The following is a 20,659-nucleotide window of genomic DNA, read 5'->3' on the forward strand; positions in this document are numbered from 1 at the left end:
ATCAAACAATATTTCTACCAAAACCAGAATATGAGGCGGCAATGCTCAGTGGCTGAAAGTGGGTGAAACTTCTATCAAATTTTGGTGAAATTGGTGGTGTAATGATTATGTAACAACAGAACAGATAAAAGGGTATTTAAATATCGAGAAGCAATGCTCTTCCATTAAAACATGCTTAGTAAAAGAAACACACAAAATGCTCAGAAGCAAGTGTCCATAAAAGCCAATCACTGACATTAATGAAGCTTAATGCAAATGGTTCCGTTCACTCATGAGAAGCAGTTAAAAATGCTGCCCTGCCGCCGCAAAGGAGATAAGCACACTCCGTGAAACAGTTCGTGTTTAACCAGATCTGCACACCTTTCCACCCGTGCATGTCAAAGAAGGGAATGACAGTAAATTGCCAGGTTAAGCTTTTATTTCCTGGTTCCTGTGCCAAGGTTGCCTTTGTCAGTGAAGAGTCTGTGTCTCTTCACTAAACCCTGACTTCAGCCATGACTCAGAAGTTACACTTGCTCACAGCAGATGAGCACTGATGAACATCAAACAACTACTTGGCTGCCATACAAGCAGCACACAGGACCTGAGAGTCAGAGGCTATCCTGTACTTCTTCAGTAGAGAGAGTTTAAAGACATATGGTGAGTAAAATCAATACCTACACCATATTTTAAAGATAAATGTGTTGGGCATCTATGTATTGGCACGTCTACATGTGTATTTCATGTAAGATGAGTGGAGTTGGTTTAGACATTTTAGAAGAAGACGCACATGATGTATTTTTTTAAATGCATTTTGCTCACAGGTTTAACTCATGGATTATGGGCTGCTCTTCTTCGTCCTCACAGGTTGGTACCTCTTGTTTCGTTACTGTGACTTTTTGTCTTTTTGAAGAAATTACAACTTGAACAGTTTGCCGTGGATAAAACTGAAACAAAGACGACAATTTATAAGAATGGAATAACTGTAATAATTGTTATATCAATGTGCGTTAATTCATCAGTTAATCTATATAACATATATTTCTGTGCAGGCTTTTAGGTGAGGAATTCCAAATACAGCAAGTGTTTTCTGCAGGAACATTACAGTATGGAGAGAGGCAGATGTGAACTGTCAGACTCAGCCTATTTTGAGCGCTCTGATTGCGACCATACACCCAGTCATACAGATATTTCTTCACGTTTCATGTTTGCTGCTCTTCTTTTTTATTGTCAGTGGTGAACAGCGAACACTGATTTACTGAGATAACCTGAAACTTGATCTGGCTCGAGCTGACGTGGAGAAATTGTTCAGGCATTAGACATTACCCAGCAGAGCTGTTTGGTTCAGGTTCAGTGGAGGACGACCCAATCAATGACATGGCAAAAATGGTGGGGAAGGAATGTTCCTCTCTCATTGTGTATTTAGCAGTAAATAAATGAGGCACTTAGGTATAGATTAACCACACTGACTCTTAGCATTCGAACGATATACAAAATCATTTCAACTCCTTACAAAGGGCCGACGACTGCTTTTGTTAAACTACTTGCAGATGCAGATTAAAAAAAATTTAATCTTAATTTCAAAAATCTCATCAATGAGGAAGAAGCTTTGTAACCCCCCAGAGTAATGTTGTTCAACCTGATACACAGTGCCTGCTCATATTCACCAGAAATGAAAAAGAAAGCCAACGTACCTAATAACAAAAGAATTAATTAAGAACTGATTATTCTTTGTTTTAGGAGTACTGCTCAATGTTGTCTCTGCCCAGTCTCGTGAGTACTACTTTGTGAACAAGTCAGTGACCTGGACTGAAGCTCAGACCTTCTGCAGACACGTCTACACTGACTTGGCCACTATAGAATCCCCATCTGATGTCGCAGCTGTTGCCAGCACCATCGAACTGAACTACACAGGCAAGTTCTCAATATTGGAATCATATACAGACACACACACACACATATACACATATATATACACACATATATATATATATATATATATGAGCGGGTGACGTGAAAGAACAACAATAGACCTCAATGAAGAGCAGAGGAGACACATAATTTCATAATTTAAGTGAGTTGTAAAATGGTTTACAGTTTAGGTCAATTGAGCCCTTAAAGATATTTCTGAATTCTTGCTGTTTTGAATAACAAACACCTTTTTGAACAGGCAAGGCTTGGATAGGTCTCTTTGATGATTTGCTGAACAGCTGGAGATGGTCCCTAAGTTACAGAAGCTTCTATGGAGATGAAGGGACAGGGTTTAGAAACTGGAATGACAACGAGCCCAATAATCTTGGAGGACAAGAGTACTGTGTGGAGCTTCTAGGTGAGAGTCCATACTTTGGCAAATGGAACGACTCGAACTGCAGCCTCCGACGACAATCTGTGTGCTACAATGGTGAGTTTTCCCATAGCTTAAGAATTAACAAGAGGCCAAACACACTGAGCATTTCTAGAAACATTTTACCACTTCTTATGCCATTAGCCAGGTCTTGTACGGCGTCCTCAAGTGATTTCATGTGGCTATAAATAAACTGCTTCATTGTTATCATTACTTCTCTGTATTTGTTATGTGGAGGTGATATGAGCAATAATTTATTTCACTGAATCCAGGTCTTTAGATCTTTCTCTGTCACTGACACTCACTGTGTGCATCGAACCAAAATAAGTGTTTATCCTCATCCACATATTTCCAGGTACAGTAAATGGCACGTCATCCTTCGTGAAGGTCAGTAAATCTCTGAATTGGGCTGAAGCTCAGAGATTCTGCAGGGAGAATTATGTCGATCTGGCCAGGTACAGCACTGAACCAACGATCTGTTCTGTTTATGAAATCATGCTTCTTCATTATTGTGACAGTTAACTGGAATCCCTTTTTGAGAATGTTCACTGTCAAGGGGATCCAAAAATGCAGCATGGTAATTTTAAGGCTTTGTCTTTTTTTATTTTTGTCTGTATTACTGTTTTGTAGTCAGTAGTGTGGTAGCATAGTATACCTTAATTTTCAGGTAACTATGTTGTACTGATTTTACGTAGGCAGCAGGGTGGTGCAGTGGGTGCCCTCTGGGTGCTCCGCCTTCTTCTGACAGTCCGAAGACATGTAATTAATTGGTGACTCGAAATTGCCCATGTGAGATTGAATGGTTGTTTGTCTCCATATGTCAGCCCAGCGATGAACTGGTGACCTGTCCAGGGCGTTGTCCGTCCATCCTCACTGTCAGCTGGGACACCATCACAGATTGGATTTTGTCTATTTTTTTTTTTTTTTTTTTTCAACATTGATCTGTATATGCTATTGTTTCTCTTTCAGTATAAGAAATCAGGCAGACAATGATATCATCACAAACCTGACAGCTGGGTCCATTGTATGGATCGGTCTGCACCGGGAAAAAGTGTGGTCTGATGGAAGCACCTCTCTGTTTCGACACTGGGCTGACAAGCAACCAAATTCTGGCATGGAGCAGTGCGTCACCACAGCGTTAAGTGACTCAGGACGATGGTCAGATGATAACTGCTCCCTCAGTTTCCCATTCATCTGTATACAATGTAATGCATCTTATTTCTGCTGTTTGATGATAAAGATATATATTAGCAAATATATTTCATTACATATTTAAGCATATATACACTGTGTCATAGATCAGCAAGTAGACATGCCAATATGACAGCATTCTAGGTCATAAAATATATGTTCAAATACACAGAGTCTTGACAAAATGGTTCAATTGTAAACAAATGTCTGTAAAACTAAGTTGAAATTTGGTGGCAGCCACAAGCCAGTCAATTCCAGACAACAACAGCAGTAGCAGTGAGCAACAGCAATTGCAAGTAGCAACAGCAAGCTGTTAGCTGCAGCAACCTAAAATGAACAATATGTGGGTGAAAGCTGAGATTCTGCATTTCCACCCTGAGATGAGGGCAGCTGCTGGACGGTGAATAACTCTGAAGAGCAGAAAATCTAAAGACGACGGAGCAAAATGGAGTGAACGACGTCAGCTTCATTCTTCAGTCCCTTTACTGTATAATATGAACTCACGATAGGCTCGAGAGATCATTTTGTTATTAGTTAATTGGCATGCCCCAAAAGACGTCATGGTCCTCCCTGTCACAATGCTAAGAGTAATGCCAAATGCAAACATGATATATCAAGCACCAAAGACAATTCCATCTTGAAAAAAAATGGTAAATGCTCTATTTTTATGACTCAAATCCTCCAAATTCAGACTACTTCAGATTAATAGGACAGGATGAGACCAGCATCACTCTGCGGTGGAAGGGACTGAATGACAGCATCAGCTTCATTCTCCAGTATGATGATACAGAGATAAACATCACTGCACCAGATGGAGATGGAGTAGTCACTCACACAGTCTCATCTCTCACTGCTGCAACTAAATACACATTCACTCTCTTCTCTGTGTATGAGGACGTCAGAATCAGTGCAAGAAACATCACTGCAGTCACTGGTGAGATGTTTAACTTCATTACTACACAGTATAACATCTCAGCATCACTGTAAAAAAAGATTGTTAGATGAGTTGAATATTCACTTTCTCAACCTGCATTGAAATATGACTTAAAACTATATTTGCCAGCACAGGAAAATCTTTTTCTAACCTGAATTCCAAACAAGCTGTGACGCTGTGTAAAACTTAAATTATGCAGAATGTAATCATTTCTTCATCCTTCTTGACATATATTCAATTGAAAACAGTACAAAGACAAAATATTTGAAAGTTTTGCAACATCAATTTCATGAATTTATTTTGAGCTTATTCAGAATTTGAAGCCTGATCTCTTTTCTGTCTCAGCTCCTCCAAACGCAGACAACTTCACATCAACGGGACAAAATGAGACCAGCATCACTCTGCAGTGGAATGAAGTCAATGACAACGTCAGCTTCATTCTCCAGTATGATGATACAGAGAAAAACATCACTGCACCAGATGGAGATGGAGGAGTCACTCACACAGTCTCATCTCTCACTGCTGCAACTAAATACACATTCACTCTCTTCTCTGTGTTTGAGGACGTCAGAAGCAGTGGAGTAAACATCACTGCAGTCACTGGTGAGATGTTTGACTTCATTACTACACATTATAGCATCTCACCATTAATGCTGAAAGGTTTTGGAGCAACACATGCTGCCACCCAGACAAGGTCTTTGTCAGGGACGTCCCTGTTTTTTCCAGCTCGACAGTGCCAAGCCATTTTCTGCACACGCTATCACAGAGTGGCTTCACAGTGAAAGAGTGAGGGTATTAGACCGGCCTGCCTGCATCCAGACCTGTGATGAATTATGAAGCACAAAATTCAACAACAGAGACTCAGACTGTTGAGCAGCTGTAGTCAAGTATCAATATCAGTAATTGGATCAGTCATCAGTAATAGGAAGTGGACTTGTATTGACTAAGAAATATTCAAGTTGAGAGTTTATTAGGTTACAATTCTCATATGTTTTTTATTTTTTTTTATTATTTTTTTTAGAACATTTTTGCTGTCAAATATTGTGTGATGTGTTTAAGGACTACATCCAATGTGACAGTTGCATTCACAAACAGTTGTCATTCAATACAAACACTTGTTGCACTTTTTGTCCCTCATAGTCAGCATAACTTTTTATGTCGGTATAGAAAATGAATCATTCCACAGACAGGCGGAGCGAGTTGATAAAACCATGAACTGTTGTCTGTCCCTTTCTCAGCTCCTCCAAACGCAGACAACTTCACATCAACGGGACAAGATGAGACCAGTATCACTCTGCAGTGGGATGAAGTCAACGACAACGTCAGCTTCAGTCTCCAGTATGATGATACAGAGATAAACATCACTGCACCAGATGGAGATGGAGGAGTCACTCACACAGTCTCATCTCTCACTGCTGCAACTAAATACACATTCACTCTCTTCTCTGTGTTTGAGGACGTCAGAAGCAGTGGAGTAAACATCACTGCAGTCACTGGTGAGATGTCTGACTGCAGTAATATGTACTTAACCAAGAACAACTGTGATGTGCAGTGCTAACCGAAGAAAAATACAAACTTTCAAGATGGTGAAAGACATGTTTGAATTTCTAATGTATCACACATGTTGCTGCATGACCAACTAATGATTTATGAAGGACCAATGAATGTGGAGACTGTCAGTAAGATTTCAACAGTAGTTGGCCGCAGCAGTGGCTTAAACAGTGCAAAGCGTGAATGAAAGCAATGCTTAATCATTCTCAGATAGCATCAGGGAGAAAAACTTAATGAATAGTAGTTAGTAGCAGTGATTTTACATGAATGGAAGCAACGTGTGTGGAGCAGGCTTTGAGGTCACCGTGATTTGGTGAGTATCTGTGTGACTAGTGCAAATGAGATCTGCCAAAGTTGCTGATGTGGGAGACTTTCATAACTCCATGTTCCTGTTTGAAACGTCTCTCAGAGTGATGCAAAATAGATGAAGATAAACAGTGAAAAGCAACAAAGGTATTTTTAAAGATTATCTTTTGTAATTGCTCTCTTTTCGTCTCAGCTCCTCCAAACCCAGACAACTTCACATCAACGGGACAAAATGAGACCAGTATCACTCTGCAGTGGGATGAAGTCAACGACAACGTCAGCTTCATTCTCCAGTATGATGACACAGAGATAAACATCACTGCACCAGATGGAGATGGAGGAGTCACTCACACAGTCTCATCTCTCACTGCTGCAACTAAATACACATTCACTCTCTTCTCTGTGTTTGAGGACGTCAGAAGCAGTGGAGTAAACATCACTGCAGTCACTGGTGAGATGTCTGACTTCTTCAGTGTCTTATGAACAAAGCATAACACTGTTGCTTTCTGTGAACAGTGTGTGAAGACATACTGGATGATAAAAGACATGTTCCAACGTGTGTATCATAGAGATAATTCAATGACTGTCTAATGGTTCATAGATTAGTTTGCAATGGTCTGGCACCCACTAACCAATTAACACCAGTAAGTTACAGCCACACTTGCAAGTAGCTAAAACAAGAAGCTGTCGTCAGCAAGAGCTTTAACTGAACAACAGGAGGCTGAAAGCAGGAATCATTTTTTAATCTCACCTTGGAGACAGCAACTGAACAATGACTTGTATTTCCTAGAAATTAACAGTAAAGATGGAGAAACAGATGAAGGCAGCGGGCATGTAAATAGACAGCTCTGTTGAATGGAATCAAGACTGACATGCAGACTGTCCATGGGTGATACAAATGGTCACTGATCTGTTTTTCTGTCTCAGCTCCTCCAAACCCAGACTACTTCAGATCAACAGGACAAAATGAGACCAGTATCACTCTGCAGTGGAATGAAGTCAAAGACAACGTCAGCTTCATTCTCCAGTATGATGATACAGAGATAAACATCACTGCACCAGATGGAGATGGAGGAGTCACTCACACAGTCTCATCTCTCACTGCTGCAACTAAATACACATTCACTCTCTTCTCTGTGTTTGAGGACGTCAGAAGCAGTGGAGTAAGCATCACTGCAGTCACTGGTGAGATATTTGACTTCATTACTACACATTATAGCATCTCACCGTTAATGCTGAAAGGTTTTGGAGCAACACATGCTGCCATCCAGACAAGGTCTTTTTCAGGGACGTCCCTGTTTTTTACAGCTAGACAGTGCCAAGCCATTTTCTGCACACGCTACCACAGAGTGGCTTCACAGTAAAAGAGTGAGAGTATTAGACCGGCCTGCCTGCATCCAGACCTGTGATGAATTATGAAGCACAAAATTCAACAACAGAGACTCAGACTGTTGAGCAGCTGAAGTCAAGTATCAATATCAGAAAATTGGATCAGTCATCAGTAATCGGAAGTGGACTTGTATTGACTGAGAAATATTCAATTTGAGAGTTTATTAGGTTACAATTCTCATGTTTTTTTTTTGAGAACATCTCTGCTGTCGAATATTGTGTGATGTGTTTAAGGACTACATCAAATGTGACAGTTGCATTCACGAACAGTTGTCATTCAATACAAACACTTGTTGCACTTTTTGTCCCTCATAGTCAGCATAACTTTTTATGGAAGCATAGAAAATGAATCATTTTCACAGACAGGCGGAGTGAGTTGATAAAATCAAGATCTGTTGTTTTCCCTTTCTCAGCTCCTCCAAACCCAGACAACTTCACATCAACGGGACAAGATGAGACCAGTATCACTCTGCAGTGGAATGAAGTCAACGACAACGTCAGCTTCAGTCTCCAGTATGATGATACAGAGATAAACATCACTGCACCAGATGGAGATGGAGGAGTCACTCACACAGTCTCATCTCTCACTGCTGGAACTAAATACACATTCACTCTCTTCTCTGTGTTTGAGGACGTCAGAAGCAGTGGAGTAAACATCACTGCAGTCACTGGTGAGATGTCTGACTGCAGTAATATGTACTTAACCAAGAACAACTGTGTTGTGCAGTGCTAACCGAAGAAAAATACAAACTTTCAAGCTGGTGAAATACATGTTTGAATTTCTAGTGTATCACACACGTTGCTGCATGACCAACTAATGATTTATGAAGGAACAATGAATGTGGAGACTGTCAGTAAGATTTCAACAGTAGTTGGCCGCAGCAGTGGCTTAAACAGTGCAAAGCGTGAATGAAAGCAATGCTTAATCATTCTCAGATAGCATCAGTAAGAAAAACTTAATGAATAGTAGTTAGTAGCAGTGATTTTACATGAATGGAAACAACGTGTGTGGAGCAGGCTTTGAGGTCACCGTGATTTGGTGAGTATCTGTGTGACTAGTGCAAATGAGATCTGCCAAAGTTGCTGATGTGGGAGACTTTCATAACTCCATGTGCCTGTTTGAAACCTCTCTCAGAGTGATGCAAAATAGATGAAGATAAACAGTGAAAAGCAACAAAGGTATTTTTAAAGATTATCTTTTGTAATTGCTCTCTTTTCGTCTCAGCTCCTCCAAACCCAGACAACTTCACATCAACGGGACAAAATGAGACCAGTATCACTCTGCAGTGGGATGAAGTCAACGACAACGTCAGCTTCATTCTCCAGTATGATGATACAGAGATAAACATCACTGCACCAGATGGAGATGGAGGAGTCACTCACACAGTCTCATCTCTCACTGCTGCAACTAAATACACATTCACTCTCTTCTCTGTGTTTGAGGACGTCAGAAGCAGTGGAGTAAGCATCACTGCAGTCACTGGTGAGATGTTTGACTTCACTAATAACCATTATAGCATCTCAGCATCACTGTAAAACAACAATTTGATGGGTTTAAGATTCACGTTGTCAATGTGCATTTAAATACATTTTCATACCATATTTGCCAGCACAGGAAAATCTTTTTGTAACCTGGATTCCAAACAAGTTGTGATGCTGTGTGAAACTTAGATAAAGCAGAATGTAATCATTTCTTCATCCTTCTTGACATGTATTCAATTCAAAACAGTCCTAAGACAATACATTTGGATATGTTGCCACATCAATTTCATGAATTTTTTTGAATACAAATATGCTTATTCTGACTTTGAAGCCTTGTCTCTTTTCCCATCTCAGCTCCTCCAAACAAACACAGCTTCAGATCAACAGGACAAAATGAGACCAGTATCACTCTGCAGTGGAATGAAGTCAACGACAACGTCAGCTTCATTCTCCAGTATGATGATACAGAGATAAACATCACTGCACCAGATGGAGATGGAGGAGTCACTCACACAGTCTCATCTCTCACTGCTGCAACTAAATACACATTCACTCTCTTCTCTGTGTTTGAGGACGTCAGAAGCAGTGGAGTAAGCATCACTGCAGTCACTGGTGAGTTGTTTGACTTCATTACTACACAGTATAGCATCTCACCGTTAATGTTGAAAGGTTTTGGAGCAACACATGCTGCCATCCAGACAAGGTCTTTGTCAGGGACGTCTCTGTTTTTTCCAACTAGACAGTGCCAAGCCATTATCTGCACATGCTACCACTGAGTGGCTTCACAGTAAAAGAGTGAGGGTATTAGACCGGCCTGCCTGCATCCAGACCTGTGATGCATTATGAAGCTCAAAATGCAACAACAGAGACTCAGACTGTTGAGCACCTGAAGTCAAGTATCAATATAAGTAGTTGGATCAGTCATCAGTAATAGGAAGTGGACTTGTATTGACTGAGAAATATCAAATTTGGCAGTTCGTCAGGTTACAATTCTCATATGTTTTGTATTTTTTTTTTATTATTTTTTTTTTTAGAACATTTTTGCTGTCAAATATTGTGTGATGTGTTTAAGGACTACATCCAATGTGACAGTTGCATTCACAAACAGTTGTCATTCAATACAAACACTTGTTGCACTTTTTGTCCCTCATAGTCAGCATAACTTTTTATGTGGGCATAGAAAATGAATCATTTTCACAGACAGGCGGAGCAAGTTGATAAAATCATGAACTGTTTTTTTCTCTTTCTCAGCTCCTCCAAACCCAGACAACTTCACATCAAGAAAACAAGATGAGACCAGTATCACTCTGCAGTGGAATGAAGTCAACGACAACGTCAGCTTCATTCTCCAGTATGATGATACAGAGATAAACATCACTGCACCAGATGGAGATGGAGGAGTCACTCACACAGTCTCATCTCTCACTGCTGCAACTAAATACACATTCACTCTCTTCTCTGTGTTTGAGGACGTCAGAAGCAGTGGAGTAAACATCACTGCAGTCACTGGTGAGATGTCTGACTTCTTCAGTGTCTTATGAACAAAGCATAACACTGTTGCTTTCTGTGAACAGTGTGTGAAGACATACTGGATGATAAAAGACATGTTCCAACGTGTGTATCATAGAGATAATTCAATGACTGTCTAATGGCTCATAGATTAGTTTGCAATGGTCTGGCACCCACGAACCAATTAACACCAGTAAGTTACAGCCACACTTGCAAGTAGCTAAAACAAGAAGCTGTCGTCAGCAAGAGCTTTAACTGAACAACAGGAGGCTGAAAGCAGGAAAAAATGTTTTAATGTCACCTTGGAGACAGCAACTGAACAATGATTTGTATTTACGAGAAATAACAGTAAAGATGGAGAAACACATGAAGGCAGCGGGCATGTAAATAGACAGCTCTGTTGAATGGAATCAAGACTAACATGCAGACTGTCCTTTGGTGATAAAAATGGTCACAGCTCTGTTTTTCTGTCTCAGCTCCTCCAAACCCAGACTACTTCAGATCAACAGGACAAAATGAGACCAGTATCACTCTGCAGTGGAATGAAGTCAACGACAACGTCAGCTTCATTCTCCAGTATGATGATACAGAGATAAACATCACTGCACCAGATGGAGATGGAGGAGTCACTCACACAGTCTCATCTCTCACTGCTGCAACTAAATACACATTCACTCTCTTCTCTGTGTTTGAGGACGTCAGAAGCAGTGGAGTAAACATCACTGCAGTCACTGGTGAGATGTCTGACTGCAGTAATATGTACTTAACCAAGAACAACTGTGATGTGCAGTGCGAACCGAAGAAAAATACAAACTTTCAAGCTGGTGAAATACATGTTTGAATTTCTAGTGTATCACACACGTTGCTGCATGACCAACTAATGATTTATGAAGGAACAATGAATGTGGAGACTGTCAGTAAGATTTCAACAGTAGTTGGCCGCAGCAGTGGCTTAAACAGTGCAAAGCGTGAATGAAAGCAATGCTTAATCATTCTCAGATAGCATCAGTAAGAAAAACTTAATGAATAGTAGTTAGTAGCAGTGATTTTACATGAATGGAAGCAACGTGTGTGGAGCAGGCTTTGAGGTCACCGTGATTTGGTGAATATCTGTGTGACTAGTGCAAATGAGATCTGCCAAAGTTGCTGGTGTGGGAGACTTTCATAACTCCATGTTCCTGTTTGAAACGTCTCTCAGAGTGATGCAAAATAGATGAAGATAAACAGTGAAAAGCAACAAAGGTATTTTTAAAGATTATCTTTTGTAATTGCTCTCTTTTCGTCTCAGCTCCTCCAAACCCAGACAACTTCACATCAACGGGACAAAATGAGACCAGTATCACTCTGCAGTGGGATGAAGTCAACGACAACGTCAGCTTCATTCTCCAGTATGATGACACAGAGATAAACATCACTGCACCAGATGGAGGTGGAGGAGTCACTCACACAGTCTCATCTCTCACTGCTGCAACTAAATACACATTCACTCTCTTCTCTGTGTTTGAGGACGTCAGAAGCAGTGGAGTAAACATCACTGCAGTCACTGGTGAGATGTCTGACTTCTTCAGTGTCTTATGAACAAAGCATAACACTGTTGCTTTCTGTGAACAGTGTGTGAAGACATACTGGATGATAAAAGACATGTTCCAACGTGTGTATCATAGAGATAATTCAATGACGGTCTAATGGTCCATAGATTAGTTTGCAATGGTCTGGCACCCACTAACCAATTAACACCAGTAAGTTACAGCCACACTTGCAAGTAGCTAAAACAAGAAGCTGTCGTCAGCAAGAGCTTTAACTGAACAACAGGAGGCTGAAAGCAGGAATCATTTTTTAATCTCACCTTGGAGACAGCAACTGAACAATGACTTGTATTTACTAGAAATAACAGTAAAGATGGAGAAACAGATGAAGGCAGCGGGCATGTAAATAGACAGCTCTGTTGAATGGAATCAAGACTGACATGCAGACTGTCCATGGGTGATACAAATGGTCACTGATCTGTTTTTCTGTCTCAGCTCCTCCAAACCCAGACAACTTCACATCAACGGGACAAAATGAGACCAGTATCACTCTGCAGTGGAATGAAGTCAACGACAACGTCAGCTTCATTCTCCAGTATGATGATACAGAGATAAACATCACTGCACCAGATGGAGATGGAGGAGTCACTCACACAGTCTCATCTCTCACTGCTGCAACTAAATACACATTCACTCTCTTCTCTGTGTTTGAGGACGTCAGAAGCAGTGGAGTAAACATCACTGCAGTCACTGGTGAGTTGTTTGACTTCATTAATAATCATTATAGCATCTCAGCATCACTGTAAAACAACAATTTGATGGGTTGAATATTCACTTTCTGAATCTGTGTTTAAATATGACTTAATACTACTGTATATTTGCCAGCACAGGAAAATCTATTTCTAACCTGAAATCCAAGAAGTTGTGACGCTGTGTAAAACCTAAATTATGCAGAATGTAATCATTTCTTCATCCTTCTTGACATGTATTCAGTTCAAAACAGTACAAAGACAATATATTTCAACATTTTGCCACATCAATTTCATGGATATTTTTCAATACATATTAGCTTATTCTGAATTTAAAGCCTGATCTCTTTTCTGTCTCAGCTCCTCCAAACCCAGACAACTTCACATCAACAGGACAAAATGAGACCAGTATCACTCTGCAGTGGAATGAAGTCAACGACAACGTCAGCTTCATTCTCCAGTATGATGATACAGAGATAAACATCACTGCACCAGATGGAGATGGAGGAGTCACTCACACAGTCTCATCTCTCACTGCTGCAACTAAATACACATTCACTCTCTTCTCTGTGTTTGAGGACGTCAGAAGCAGTGGAGTAAACATCACTGCAGTCACTGGTGAGATGTCTGACTTCATTAATAATCATTATAGCATCTCAGCATCACTGTAAAACAACAATTTGATGGGTTGAATATTCACTTTCTGAATCTGTATTTAAATATGACTTAATACTACTGTATATTTACCAGCACAGGAAAATCTTTTTCTAACCTGAAATCCAAAAAGTTGTGACGCTGTGTAAAACTTAAATTATGCAGAATGTAATCATTTCTTCATCCCTCCTGACATATATTCAATTGAAAACAGTACAAAGACAATATATTTGAACATTTTGCCGCATCAATTTCATGGATTTTTTTCAATGCATCTTAGCTTATTCTGAATTTGAAGCCTGATCTCTTTTCTGTCTCAGCTCCTCCAAACCCAGACAACTTCACATCAACAGGACAAGATGAGACCAGTATCACTCTGCAGTGGGATGAAGTCAACGACAATGTCAGCTTCATTCTCCAGTATGATGATACAGAGATAAACATCACTGCACCAGATGGAGATGGAGGAGTCACTCACACAGTCTCATCTCTCACTGCTGCAACTAAATACACATTCACTCTCTTCTCTGTGTTTGAGGACGTCAGAAGCAGTGGAGTAAGCATCACTGCAGTCACTGGTGAGATGTTTGACTTCATTAATAATCATTATAGCATCTCAGCATCACCGTAAAACAACAATTTGATGGATTTGATATTCACTTTCTGAATCTGTATTTAAATATGACTTAATACTATATTTGCCAGCACAGGAAAATCTTTTTCTAACCTGGATTCCAAACAAGTTGTGACACTGTGTAAAACTTAGATAAAGCAGAATGTAATCATTTCTTCATCCTTCTTGACATGTATTCAATTCAAAACAGTACAAAGACAATATATTTGAACATTTTGCCATGTCAATTTCATGGATTTTTTTAAAATACTTTATTCAGAATTTGAAGCCTGATCTCTTTTCTGTCTCAGCTCCTCCAAACCCAGACAACTTCAGATCAACAGGACAAAATGAGACCAGTATCACTCTGCAGTGGAATGAAGTCAACGACAACATCAGCTTCATTCTCCAGTATGATGATACAGAGATAAACATCACATACTCCAAACTCAGTGGAGTAAACATCACTGCAGTCACTGGTGAGATGTTTGACTTCATTAATAACCATTTTAGCATCTTAGCAGTAAAGTTAGTCCACCTATGTGCTAAAAAGGCGAACCCAGTGGAAGCAAACAACAATTTCAAAGAGGAAAGGCTGAAGAAAGTCAGACAGCACGAGTTCCCGTCCACTCGGGGTCCCTCTGGCCTGTTGGATTAAACGACTCCGAAGGCTCATCTCTTTATTTCTTCCTTGAGGGTCCCAACACACTCCATCATCAGCACTATCCTTCAAAAGTTCCTGACTGACAGAATATTGTATGTTTTACCTCATCAACTTCATTGATTGTTGTGGCTAAAGAGGAGAAGGACCATCCAGGTTGTTTCCAGTGCAAAGTTCAAAAGTCTTCATCTCTGTGATGGTCTGGGGGGTTGTGCTAGTGCCCATAGCATGAGTGGCCTGCACATCTGTTACGGCAACGTTAGTGCTGAAAGGTTTTTCAGCAACACATGCTGCCATCCAGACAAGGTCTTTTTCAGGGACATCTCTGTTTTTTCCAGCAAGACAATGCCAAGCCATATTCTGCACATGCTATCACAGAGTGGCTTCACAGTGAAAGAGTGAGAGTATTAGACCGGCCTGCCTGCATCCAGACCTATGATGCATTATGAAGCTCAAAGTGCAACAACAGAGACTCAGACTGTTGAGCAGCTGAAGTCAAGTATCAATATCAGTAATTGGATCAGTCATCAGTAATAGGAAGTGGACTTGTATTGACTGAGAAATATCAAATTTAAGAGTTCATTAGGTTACAATTCTCATGTGTTCTTTTGAGAACATCTCTGCTGTCAAATATTGTGTGATCTGTTTCAGGACCACATCAATGTGACAGTTGCATTCACAAACAGTTGTCATTCAATACAAACACTTTTTGTCCCTCATAGTCAGCATAACTTTTTATGTAGGCATAGAAAATTAATAATTTTCACAGACAGGCGGAGCAAGTTGATAAAATCATGAACTACCTTTTTTCTCTTTCTCAGCTCCTCCAAACACAGACAACTTCACATCAATGGGACAAAATGAGACCAGTATCACTCTGCAGTGGAATGAAGTCAATTACAACGTCACCTTAATTCTCCAGCATAATGATACAGACATAAACATCACTGCACCAGATGGAGATGGAGGAGTCACTCACACAGTCTCATCTCTCACTGCTGCAACTAAATACACATTCACTCTCTTCTCTGTGTTTGAGGACGTCAGAAGCAGTGGAGTAAACATCTCTGCAGTCACTGGTGAGATGTTTGACTTCTTCAGTGTCTTATGAACAAAGCATAACACTGTTGTTTTCTGTGAACAGTGTGTGAAGACATACTGGATGATAAAAGACATGTTCCAACGTGTGTATCATAGAGATAATTCAATGACGGTCTAATGGTTCATAGATTAGTTTGCAATGGTCTGGCACCCACTAACCAATTAACACCAGTAAGTTACAGCCACACTTGCAAGTAGCTAAAACAAGAAGCTGTCGTCAGCAAGAGCTTTAACTGAACAACAGGAGGCTGAAATCAGGAATCATTTTTTAATCTCACCTTGGAGACAGCAACTGAACAATGATTTGTATTTACTAGAAATAACAGTAAAGATGGAGAAACAGATGAAGGCAGCGGGCATGTAAATAGACAGCTCTGTTGAATGGAATCAAGACTGACATGCAGACTGTCCGTTGGTGATAAAATGGTCACTGATCTGTTTTTCTGTCTCAGCTCCTCCAAACCCAGACAACTTCACATCAACTGGACAAAATGAGACCAGTATCACTCTGCAGTGGAATGAAGTCAACGACAACGTCAGCTTCATTCTCCAGTATGATGATACAGAGATAAACATCACTGCACCAGATGGAGATGGAGGAGTCACTCACACAGTCTCATCTCTCACTGCTGCAACTAAATACACATTCACTCTCTTCTCTGTGTTTGAGGACGTCAGAAGCAGTGGAGTAAACATCACTGCAGTCACTGGTGAGATGTCTGACTTCATTAATAATCATTATAGCATCTCAGCATCACCGTAAAACAACAATTTGATGGTTTGAATATTCACTTTCTGAATCTGTATTTAAATATGACTTAATACTACTGTATATTTACCAGCACAGGAAAATCTTTTTCTAACCTGAAATCCAAAAAGTTGTGACGCTGTGTAAAACTTAAATTATGCAGAATGTAATCATTTCTTCATCCCTCCTGACATATATTCAATTGAAAACAGTACAAAGACAATATATTTGAACATTTTGCCGCATCAATTTCATGGATTTTTTTCAATGCATCTTAGCTTATTCTGAATTTGAAGTCTGATCTCTTTTCTGTCTCAGCTCCTCCAAACCCAGACAACTTCACATCAACAGGACAAGATGAGACCAGTATCACTCTGCAGTGGTATGAAGTCAACGACAACGTCAGCTTCATTCTCCAGTATGATGATACAGAGATAAACATCACTGCACCAGATGGAGATGGAGGAGTCACTCACACAGTCTCATCTCTCACTGCTGCAACTAAATACACATTCACTCTCTTCTCTGTGTTTGAGGACGTCAGAAGCAGTGGAGTAAGCATCACTGCAGTCACTGGTGAGATGTTTGACTTCATTAATAATCATTATAGCATCTCAGCATCACCGTAAAACAACAATTTGATGGATTTGATATTCACTTTCTGAATCTGTATTTAAATATGACTTAATACTATATTTGCCAGCACAGGAAAATCTTTTTCTAACCTGGATTCCAAACAAGTTGTGACGCTGTGTAAAACTTAGATAAAGCAGAATGTAATCATTTCTTCATCCTTCTTGACATGTATTCAATTCAAAACAGTACAAAGACAATATATTTGAACATTTTGCCATGTCAATTTCATGGATTTTTTTAAAATACTTTATTCAGAATTTGAAGCCTGATCTCTTTTCTGTCTCAGCTCCTCCAAACACACGCAGCTTCAGATCAACAGGACAAAATGAGACCAGTATCACTCTGCAGTGGAATGAAGTCAACGACAACATCAGCTTCATTCTCCAGTATGATGATACAGAGATAAACATCACATACTCCAAACACAGTGGAGTAAACATCACTGCAGTCAATGGTGAGATGTTTGACTTCATTAATAACCATTTTAGCATCTTAGCAGTAAAGTTAGTCCACCTATGTGCTAAAAAGGCGAACCCAGTGGAAGCAAACAACATTTCAACGAGGAAAGGCTGAAGAAAGTCAGACAGCACGAGTTCCCGTCCACTCGGGGTCCCTCTGGCCTGTTGGATTAAACGACTCCGAAGGCTCATCTCTTTATTTCTTCCTTGAGGGTCCCAACACACTCCATCATCAGCACTATCCTTCAAAAGTTCCTGACTGACAGAATATTGTATGTTTTACCTCATCAACTTCATTGATTGTTGTGGCTAAAGAGGAGAAGGACCATCCAGGTTGTTTCCAGTGCAAAGTTCAAAAGTCTTCATCTCTGTGATGGTCTGGGGGGTTGTGCTAGTGCCCATAGCATGAGTGGCCTGCACATCTGTTACGGCAACGTTAGTGCTGAAAGGTTTTTCAGCAACACATGCTGCCATCCAGACAAGGTCTTTTTCAGGGACATCTCTGTTTTTTCCAGCAAGACAATGCCAAGCCATATTCTGCACATGCTATCACAGAGTGGCTTCACAGTGAAAGAGTGAGGGTATTAGACCGGCCTGCCTGCATCCAGACCTATGATGCATTATGAAGCTCAAAGTGCAACAACAGAGACTCAGACTGTTGAGCAGCTGAAGTCAAGTATCAATATCAGTAATTGGATCAGTCATCAGTAATAGGAAGTGGACTTGTATTGACTGAGAAATATCAAATTTAAGAGTTCATTAGGTTACAATTCTCATGTGTTCTTTTGAGAACATCTCTGCTGTCAAATATTGTGTGATCTGTTTCAGGACCACATCAATGTGACAGTTGCATTCACAAACAATTGTCATTCAATACAAACACTTTTTGTCCCTCATAGTCAGCATAACTTTTTATGTAGGCATAGAAAATTAATAATTTTCACAGACAGGCGGAGCAAGTTGATAAAATCATGAACTACCTTTTTTCTCTTTCTCAGCTCCTCCAAACACAGACAACTTCACATCAATGGGACAAAATGAGACCAGTATCACTCTGCAGTGGAATGAAGTCAATTACAACATCACCTTAATTCTCCAGCATAATGATACAGACATAAACATCACTGCACCAGATGGAGATGGAGGAGTCACTCACACAGTCTCATCTCTCACTGCTGCAACTAAATACACATTCACTCTCTTCTCTGTGTTTGAGGACGTCAGAAGCAGTGGAGTAAACATCTCTGCAGTCACTGGTGAGATGTTTGACTTCTTCAGTGTCTTATGAACAAAGCATAACACTGTTGTTTTCTGTGAACAGTGTGTGAAGACATACTGGATGATAAAAGACATGTTCCAACGTGTGTATCATAGAGATAATTCAATGACGGTCTAATGGTTCATAGATTAGCTTGCAATGGTCTGGCACCCACTAACCAATTAACACCAGTAAGTTACAGCCACACTTGCAAGTAGCTAAAACAAGAAGCTGTCGTCAGCAAGAGCTTTAACTGAACAACAGGAGGCTGAAATCAGGAATCATTTTTTAATCTCACCTTGGAGACAGCAACTGAACAATGATTTGTATTTACTAGAAATAACAGTAAAGATGGAGAAACAGATGAAGGCAGCGGGCATGTAAATAGACAGCTCTGTTGAATGGAATCAAGACTGACATGCAGACTGTCCTTTGGTGATAAAATGGTCACTGATCTGTTTTTCTGTCTCAGCTCCTCCAAACCCAGACAACTTCACATCAACGGGACAAAATGAGACCAGTATCACTCTGCAGTGGAATGAAGTCAACGACAACGTCAGCTTCATTCTCCAGTATGATGATACAGAGATAAACATCACTGCACCAGATGGAGATGGAGGAGTCACTCACACAGTCTCATCTCTCACTGCTGGAACTAAATACACATTCACTCTCTTCTCTGTGTTTGAGGACGTCAGAAGCAGTGGAGTAAACATCACTGCAGTCACTGGTGAGATGTTTGACTTCATTAATAATCATGCACTAACAACAACCAAGCCACACAGATACAGATTAAAGTTATTTAATATGACTTGGGTTAAGGAGAGTCAGAATGATCAACAAAGGTGCACAAGTCTGTGGGGATAAAAGGAGGGAATAAGGGGTGAGGGTTGAGGGATGGATGCGTGAACTGGAGGAGGAATGAAGGGATGAGGGATGGTAGAATGAGGGGTGAGGTTAAAGAGGATGAAAGGGGAAGGGGAAGGAAGGAGAGGACCAAAGAATGGATGGTGGACTCTGGGTCTTGGATGTTCGGGGTGCATTGTTAGATCGCTGTTGGCTGCTGGTTTGGTGACAAGAGGAAACGAGGGAACGTAGAGACTCAGGGTGGGGCAGCTGTGTCTTCTGGTCTCCTTGGGTTCCAGTTAAGACCCTGATGGTTCCTATATTGAAATGGGAGATAAGGGGGAGACAGGGGAGAGTAGAGGGAGGGGGTTGGGGGGAGGGGAGCAGAAAACGAGTCACAAAGGAAATGAATAAATCAGGAGAGCTTAAATACCTTGGTGTGGAAATAGGGTGTGTGTTTGAGGTGTGTATTGTTCCTGGACTTAGTTATTAAACTTCATTTAGAACATATCAGCATTACTGTAAAACAATAATTTGATGGGTTTAATATTCACTTTGTGAATCTGCATTTAAATATAACTTAATACATCTAAAGTCACTACATCTGTGATCAAAAGAAATTTCATAACGATAAAAAGGGAAAGATATGGTGATGTAATTCACTTTTGAAAATTCTAGTATGTATGTTGTGGAATAAATAAGTTCACAACGTCAATGTTCAAAT

The 20,659-nt window shown here is 40.2% G+C and overlaps 2 protein-coding genes across 2 annotated transcripts; both read left to right on the forward strand.

Annotated features, from left to right (window-relative positions):
* Window positions 1-496: 496 nt before the first annotated feature.
* Window positions 497-13,977, forward strand: LOC143317467 (tenascin-like). The gene is made up of 18 exons (XM_076725622.1): window positions 497-639; window positions 804-846; window positions 1,720-1,893; window positions 2,150-2,380; window positions 2,679-2,778; window positions 3,293-3,528; window positions 4,206-4,448; window positions 4,794-5,051; window positions 5,687-5,944; window positions 6,499-6,756; window positions 7,233-7,490; window positions 8,108-8,365; window positions 8,920-9,177; window positions 9,531-9,788; window positions 11,162-11,419; window positions 12,707-12,964; window positions 13,321-13,420; window positions 13,935-13,977. Exons 2-18 carry the CDS (start codon window positions 813-815, stop codon window positions 13,975-13,977), a joined length of 3,483 nt encoding a protein of 1,160 aa, XP_076581737.1. The 5' UTR covers window positions 497-639; window positions 804-812.
* A 2,343-nt stretch (window positions 13,978-16,320) lies between these two features.
* Window positions 16,321-20,238, forward strand: LOC143317468 (uncharacterized). The gene is made up of 8 exons (XM_076725623.1): window positions 16,321-16,345; window positions 16,442-16,524; window positions 16,660-16,699; window positions 17,056-17,313; window positions 17,660-17,827; window positions 18,830-19,087; window positions 19,562-19,661; window positions 20,235-20,238. The coding sequence occupies exons 1-8, from the start codon at window positions 16,321-16,323 to the stop codon at window positions 20,236-20,238; spliced, it is 936 nt and encodes a 311-aa protein (XP_076581738.1).
* Window positions 20,239-20,659: the final 421 nt, after the last annotated feature.

Source organism: Chaetodon auriga, chromosome 24, assembly GCF_051107435.1.
Source record: "Chaetodon auriga isolate fChaAug3 chromosome 24, fChaAug3.hap1, whole genome shotgun sequence".
Classification (NCBI taxonomy): domain Eukaryota; kingdom Metazoa; phylum Chordata; class Actinopteri; order Chaetodontiformes; family Chaetodontidae; genus Chaetodon; species Chaetodon auriga.

What these genes read in the sequence shown, in the direction of transcription:
- LOC143317467 (XM_076725622.1), top strand. Translation starts at nt 813, where the DNA reads ATGGATTATGGGCTGCTCTTCTTCGTCCTCACAG. An exon ending in ACAATCTGTGTGCTACAATG is followed by an intron (nt 2,381 to 2,678) that starts GTGAGTTTTCCC and finishes ACATATTTCCAG; the next exon opens with GTACAGTAAATGGCACGTCA. An exon ending in AACGTCAGCTTCATTCTCCA is followed by an intron (nt 13,421 to 13,934) that starts GTATGATGATAC and finishes TTTCTGTCTCAG; the next exon opens with CTCCTCCAAACCCAGACAAC.
- LOC143317468 (XM_076725623.1), top strand. Translation starts at nt 16,321, where the DNA reads ATGGAGAAACAGATGAAGGCAGCGG. An exon ending in GAAACAGATGAAGGCAGCGG is followed by an intron (nt 16,346 to 16,441) that starts GCATGTAAATAG and finishes TTTCTGTCTCAG; the next exon opens with CTCCTCCAAACCCAGACAAC. An exon ending in AAACATCTCTGCAGTCACTG is followed by an intron (nt 19,088 to 19,561) that starts GTGAGATGTTTG and finishes TTTCTGTCTCAG; the next exon opens with CTCCTCCAAACCCAGACAAC.